The 7,801-nt window shown below is 34.1% G+C and overlaps 1 protein-coding gene and 1 pseudogene across 1 annotated transcript; one reads left to right on the forward strand and one right to left on the reverse strand.

Annotated features, from left to right (window-relative positions):
- On the forward strand, positions 1,230-4,841 carry LOC107620286 (annotated as a pseudogene).
- Positions 5,862-6,873, reverse strand: LOC107620287 (cyclin-dependent kinase F-4-like). Its single transcript, XM_021114479.1, has one exon. It carries the CDS (start codon positions 6,871-6,873, stop codon positions 5,899-5,901), a length of 975 nt encoding a protein of 324 aa, XP_020970138.1. The 3' UTR covers positions 5,862-5,898.

The following is a 7,801-nucleotide window of genomic DNA, read 5'->3' on the forward strand; positions in this document are numbered from 1 at the left end:
TATGATTGTTTGATTAGAAATAGTACGTAAATATATTATTTTAATAAAAAAATTATATAATTGATTAAAAATATTAAAAATATTCAAATTTATTAAGAAAAAAAAAACGTGAAATTGGTTCAAAAACTAATTTAATTTAGAGATAATATTCAATTTGGTCATTCAATTTATATGCGAGCCTCAATTTAGTCCCTAAAATTTTAATAATTTCTATTTAGTTTTCAAACTTTGCAAATGTGACTTACGTTAGTTCTTAGGCTAATTTTCTACTACAACATTTTTTAACTATTACAACATGTAATACAGATAATATTTAAAAAATGTTGTCTATAATGATCAAAAATAATTTTTAAAATTTATTGCAAAAGAATAAAGCTATTGTAACTCTTTATTAACTAACAAGTCATAAGAAAACATATAAAAAGCGTTACTTTAATAAATTAATCAAACAACGCTTACCGTCTTCATATATAGGGATAGCAATAGCACCTGAATCTGTGGGTACCCACCCCTCCCCTAATCGTTTGGGGGCGGGTAAGCACCGAAACGAGTTTTTAGCGGGGCAGGTTCTTAGGAGAGGCGGGACGGGGTCGGATTTAGGTAATACTCAACCCTCTATATATATTATTTATATAATCTATATATATAATATATATAATTTTAATATATAATATGTATAATATATATAAAATAATTAGTAAATAATTAATAATATTGTATTATATTTAAATTTTTATTTTAATTTATGTTATGTATGTGATGATAGTTATATAAATTTTGAAATTTAATTTTATTTATTAGATTTTAATAATTATAGGGACGGCGGGACAGAACGGGTACCCGCATAAGCGAGTTAGAGTTATATTTTACTATCTACGGATAAAAACGGGGCGAATTCTATACAGATGATTGTACGGCAGGATTGAATAGAGTAAAAATCCGTCCCTACTCGAGGCTTTTAAATTTTTAATAGACTTCTCATTATAATGCCTAAAATAATTCAATATTTTCTATTAAAATTTTACTCTTCCCTCTCAATATTTTAAGCAGCACAGCACAACACAACATACATTCATCACCTTGTTCACTCCTGTTACTAAATCGTGATAGTCTTCCTCCTGCGCGTAATCGAAATCACGGTAAGCTTCTTCTTCTCTGTTGTTGTTGTTGTTGCTTTCTCTTGCTGCTGCTGCTGTTACTGTGGTTCGAGGAGCGAAATTCGATCTCATATGCTTTGTTCATGTTGTGGCTCGCTTCGATTTACCTCGTTTGTTACCGAATTCAGCGATTTCTTCACCGCCGTTAGGGATCGAGCCTTCGAGTTTGTCCTGGAAGGTTCTTTCGAGTGGATGCGCCACCTCCATGGAGGCTTGCTCGGGCGGCGCGTGTGAGTTTCATGGTTGATTGCGGAGGAGCGTTGGTCTCTGATCTCTCCCAGACGAACGCTTGGACGGCGTTCAGAATCAAAATCATGAATAACCCTAAATCCCTAACCCCAACCCTAACACAATTTCCCCAATTTCACAACACTGATGCGAGCATTCTGTGTTTCTCTCTGCTCCGCCGAGTTCTGCTCTACTCCGCCGTGTTCTTCTCCTCGCGTCGAGTTTTGCTTTGCTCCACCATGTTCTTCTGCTCGCACCTTGTTCTTCGTTCTCTCGCGCTGAGTTCTGCTCCACTCCTTCGTATTCTAAATTAGGAGAAGTAGCTACTTATGCAAAAATAGAGAGAAATGTGACCTTGTTTTTCTTTTCCTTAATGTTTCAGGAATTTCATGTAACTCAATTAGATTACAGAAAGGCCATCTGCAGATAAATGTGAGGTATGTTCCTTTTGTCTTTAAATATGTCATTTAATTTTAAGTTGAAGAAATTGGAAGAATAAACTCTCAGTTGCTGCTATTTTACAGGCAGAGTTGTTAAGCAAGAAATATGAGGAGAAGTACAAACATTGTAGTGGAAATAACATCCAAATTGATTGCTGAAGAAGCTAAATTTCATGATATATAGAAATTTGCATTATTATTTGGCAAATAGTAAAAGGTAGGGTTAATTGGCATGCCTTGTCCATATTTCTCTGCAAATATGACATTTCACTGCATCGCTTAACCATTTTTTTATGCATATTAGGAAAGGAAGGTGGAGTTGTAGCAAGCCATTATCAAAATGGAACAAGAAGGCAGTGCAGATGATAATCTTCAGGTACTTTATTTTGTGTATAATATTTATTCTAGAAACCTCTGCATTATTTTAGGAATAACAAGGAGTTGCATCACTGTCATTCTCATTAGTACCAAACTAGTTCAAGCTTGCATACTTATTGGCCCTTTGAAGCTTCTGAAACACTAAAAGAAACTAAAGGTTAAAACAAAAAGAGAAAACCAGAAACTAAATAGGAGCTGTGTTTTGTAATTTTTGAGTGCTTACTTTTTGTGTTTAGGTTTTGATGTATGTATGCTAAAGAGCTGTGTCTAATTTGGTCTTTCTATCACTAGGTATTTCTTACTCAGTTGTTGTTTTGTTAAGCAAATTGAGATTAAGCCTTGCTTCATGAATTGTTTGATTTTAATTATAATTAATTTTAGGTGTTATCTTTATTAGCTTGTTCTGCACCTTGTTGCTATACTGTAAATATTATAAGTTGTAACTATTTTATCTGTGTTAGTTAGTTCCAATGCTATAGTCAAAGAGTGTAGGTTTTGTAAGTGCTTGTTTGGATTTGTTTGCATGTCCCTAATGGATATTTGGTATATGAGATATATAGAAAATGAAATTGGTTAGAATAATTGTGCTTCTCACTATATTGTGGAACTAATAATTAATTCAGATATAAAAGGTCTTTGAGATTTTTGAGCATATTTATCTGATGATCATCATTCATTTCTGTTTAATTTTCAACATAGTTCATCTTATCTTGTTGCTTTCTTCTTAATGGAAGGACCTTAAACCTCTCTCTCTGTTCTTCGCACTGTGTTGGTTACTTCTCTCTGCATTTTGGGTTCGTCGCTGTTGGCGTTTCCATCGTGTTCGTCGCTGCTTGCCTCGCCTCGCCGTTGGGTTCGTCCCTGCTCGTGTCGCCATCTGTTCATCGCTGCTCACATTTGAAGCTTCTGATTTTTGGTCTTCTCGCTTCCAATTTTCTCGTCGCCTTCTGCTCTCGGCGTCTTCTTGGCTCCTGGCTGGGTGCTGATCTGCTCTGCACCGCCGTGGTGCATCACAGGTAGGCTCCTTGCTCTGTTCTATTTTTTTATGGCTGAAGTTGATGAGAAATTTTGGTTCTGCAATTTTTTCTTCTTTGATGAGAAATTACTGCTTAATTAATTCTGGTCTTGTAAAATCACTACAATGTTTCATTGTTATGATATATTTATCTGCCTCTGCTTTAATCACTAAATGATGGCAATTTTAGGGCTTGGAATTTAATTATTGTTGGTGGAATCTCAATTTGGAAATTTAACAGTGGATTCATTGTTATTGTAGGTGTTGGAGTTGGCTGGGAATTCTTTCAGTTCAATTGAGTTAGCGCTAAGTTTTTCGCCATACTTCCAATTACGTTCACTTCTTGCTTTCATGGCTACAATATTTGCAAATTCATCTCGAGCCATTTACAGGCATTTCCCTTTATTCTTCTTGCTTTCACTCATTCCGAATATCATGGACTTCTTTTCTTTTACCAACATATTTTCTGTGTTTTTCTGGTCATTGCAGAAATATAGACTTGGAAAAAGCCAACCACAACTTGAAATCTGTTCTGGCAACAACAAACATGAAGGTAACTTGGTTATGGTTTCTCAGTTATTATAACTTGTTCTGATGAATGATCATTTTTCTCCGTTGGTGCAGATTGCAGAGAAATGAACAACAGTGAAGGTCCTTGTAGCAGCAGGGAAGAAACTATTGGAACACAGAATGAGATGACTGAGTAATAATTATAATAGTTAGAAAATTGATCAAACTAGTTGAATGCTTTTGTAATTGGTATTAAAAATTTCATTGATCAAATATTGTGTTCAACAGAAGCATGCGAATTGCTGAGGCTCTCCAAATGCAAATGGAAGTTCAGAAGAAACTTTATGAGCAAATTGAGGTAGGTAGCTAAATTAAAATTGAAGCATAATAAGGATATGTTAAAGATCAATATGGATAATGATTTTTCAGCTGCAGAGACATTTGCAGCTTAAGATTGAAGCACAAGGGAAGTACTTGCAATCAGTACTACACAAGGCACAAGAAACACTTGCAGGAATGATCAACAATGGCAGCCCGGGATCTCCTCCAATTTTGGAACTGACAGAAACAAGAGGAGGGTTCAGTTAGAGCTGTGGGCAGAAGAAACAGAACAGAGGAACCATGTGTTCACTTGAAATTGAAAGTTCTTTGACATCTTCTGAAAGCTCAATGGATCAAAGGCCTAATAGTACTAACACTACTAATACTGCTTCACTTGAATTGTTGCCACTCCTCAAATAATCTAAGGAACAAGAAGATGAATCTATTATTAGGAGAAAGAGGAGTTCAAGCTACTGTGTTGATCAGCCATCAAAGATGAGCAGATCTGAATTAGTGTCAGATATAATTGACTTGAATTAGGGTCAGAGAAAGAGTGAAAAGAACCCCAATCATCTTCTTTAGCATACAAATGAAGTGAGCTTCAAAAGTGGAAAGCTTCCTCTGTTTTTGGTTCTGATGAGTTTTAAACCAAGCATCCTAATTATCTTCAACAAATTGTTATAAGATTTATTGGCAAACATGAATATATGTATTTAAAATGCTAGTTGAAACTTTTAATATCTATTTTAATTAGAATTTCATTAGTTATTAAGGTTTTATCTCTTTTTTGAATTTTGTTGTGTACAAATTTATTTAATAATTAAAATAAAATGATTACATATGTCTTCTTTATATTTTTACTGCAAAAACAACCCTTATTTTTAGCTAAAAAGACAACCTTTCAATGATTGCATATTTAGTTTAGAGGCAATACTTATATGGGTTGCATATCAAACTGATAGGCAACACTTTTAACAGGTTGCAAATTCAAATAAATAGGCAACATTTCAACGTGTTGCATATTCTAAACAATAGGCAACACTTCAAAGTATTGCATATTTAGAAGAATAGGCAACGCTTTTTACTAGTAGCTGAAGCATGACAGCTAAAAGAACAGGCTATGCCTAAAATATAGTTTAAAAGCGTTGTCTATTTTAAAGAATAAGCAACGCTTTTAAAGAGTTGTTTTCAGAAGCGTTGCTTTTGAAGCAAAAAAGCGTTGCCTTGACCTAAGGCAACGGCCGCATCTGCAAGGCCCCCAAAAACGTTGCCTCAAGTCCCAAAACGTTGCTATAGATCAAAGGCAACCTTTTATCAACTTTTAGGCAACACTTTTTAAATATTGTCTCAATTCCAAAATGTTGTAGTGCTAGGGACTAACATAAGTCACATTTGCAAAGTTTGAAGACTAAATAGAGATAATTAAAATTTTAGAGAGTAAATTGAGGCTCGCATATAAGTTGAATGATCAAATTGAATATTATCTCTAAATTAAATTAGTTTTTAACCAATTTCACGTTTTTTTTTTTGCTTAATAAATTTGAATTTTTTAATATTTTTAATCAATTATATAATTTTTTATTAAAATAATATATTTATGTCCCCGTCCATAATAAACCAAATTATATATTAAACATTACTAAGGCCATTTACAAAACGCCAATAACATTTTGTGTTTTAATAATTAAAATAATATTTTTTAACAACAAAATATTGTGTTTTAATAGTTAAAATAATATTTTTTTGTTACAAAATGTTAATGACGTTTTGTTCTTTCATAACTAATTGTTTTCTTAATTACAAAACGTCAATAACGGTAACGGTAACGCAATCCTCATCCAGCAACCTTTTAACTGAAAATTCTTCCGGTGAGGATCGGCTGTGCAGCTCTCAGCATGAAGTTTCCAGATTCAGAAATCCAATTAACTCCATCCTTCATTGGAGTTGGGCGGCTACCAAGATTCATAGAAGTTGGGCTTTCCTTTCCAGGCTGTCGATATTTTGATTGTTGAACAGTATTCATGGACTTCTCATTCTTACTTTCATTCTGATTCACCGTATCCAAAGCTAAAGGAAGATGTAATTTCGGAGAAGAGAAGTTATTGGTGAGCTTTGAATTAGGTAACATGCTAGAATATCTCCTAACCCCTTGCTGAGATGGAGGAGTTCTCGACACTGCTCTAGTACGAAGGGATGGAGGAACGTAAAAACAAGTCCGGAAAAAGGGATGTTGAAGGGCCTGTGCAGCTGTTGGCCTCTTGCAGGGATCCCATGAGCAAAGCGACCTGATAAGGCTGACTGCATCGTCACTCGCAGATGGTATCAGTGCCGAAAGATGCACACCAGCAAGTTGTGGGAACTCATAGTTTATATCCCTTGCAAGTTTCAGCCCATCAGCCCATGATTCAATAGTTGGGCTGCCTATCACACCGCATATTTTGTAGATCTCATCCGCTTCACTGGCACCAGGGAAAAGAGGACGAAGAGACAATAGTTCAGCCATTATAGCACCCATTGCCCACATGTCAACTTTGGAGCTATACACATAAGATTGAAGTAGCACTTCAGGAGCACGATACCAGCGTGTGGAGACATAATCAGTGTAGGGTGGTTCTGAACTGATCTCACGTGCTAGGCCAAGATCAGCAATTTTTATGATATCCTTGATAACCAGCAAGTTCTCAGGCTTCAGATCACGGTGGAAGTATCCACGCTGATGCATATAAGCAAGACCTTGGAAAACTTGAAAACACCAATTCCTAACTTCACCCTCAGAAAACATCTTCTCCCTGTCTTTCATAAGTTGGTACAGGTTGCATTCCATGTACTCAAAAACAAAGTACAGAATTTAGCTTTCTAGAATAACTTCCTTTAGCTTCACAATATTTGGGTGGTTCATTTGTCTTAGTGACTTGACTTCTCTCAGGTTTACACACTCCTCCCAAGAGTAATAGTTCTTCTTCATTATTTTAATTGCAACAACTTCTCCAGTTTGCTTATTAATAGCTCTCCAAACACTCCCAAACGATCCATCACCAACTTCCTTAATTAACTTGTACCTCTCCATTGTTCCCGTGAAAATACAAATCAGCTCTTTCTTTATTTAAACAAAAACACAAATGATAGATGGCGTTTATCTATCGCAGATAATGCTCAGAGGTATATAAGTTATTAACAGATGACCGCTGATCCAGCAAAATCCACCATCAATTTTCTTTCGTAGCAAAACAGGGCATGGAAGAAGAAACTATCTGATGGAAGGGATGCACAGCCTTATTTATTAATAGACCCAAATCTTTTTTTTTTTATCTTTTTTTAAAATTCAAAGATAAAGATTCAGATATATTAAATTCAAAGATAAAGATTCAGATATATTAAATAATATGCTAATTAATTATTGATCTTAATTATTTTCTAACAACTATAACTACAACTATTACAACGATCATTATAATTATAATGGTTGCTTTAAAAAAAAAGGAAAAAACAAGGAAAAAAAAATGAAGACAACCTATGATGATAAGACGAAAGAAATGTGATATTTTTATGAAAAAAATTTAATTATGATTAGACACTAAAAATACTATAAGATAAGATAAGATATTTATAAGATGTTTCAAAAACTAGAAACAAAATTAAAATTATAAAATTTATCATCATTAAATTATTATAAAATATTTAGTATGATCAATTTAAAAACATAAAATTTGTTTGGTTCACAATCTTTTATTTTATAATTAAAATAAGTCATT

The sequence above is a fragment of the Arachis ipaensis genome, chromosome B10 (genome assembly GCF_000816755.2).
Source record: "Arachis ipaensis cultivar K30076 chromosome B10, Araip1.1, whole genome shotgun sequence".
In the NCBI taxonomy this organism is placed as follows: domain Eukaryota; kingdom Viridiplantae; phylum Streptophyta; class Magnoliopsida; order Fabales; family Fabaceae; genus Arachis; species Arachis ipaensis.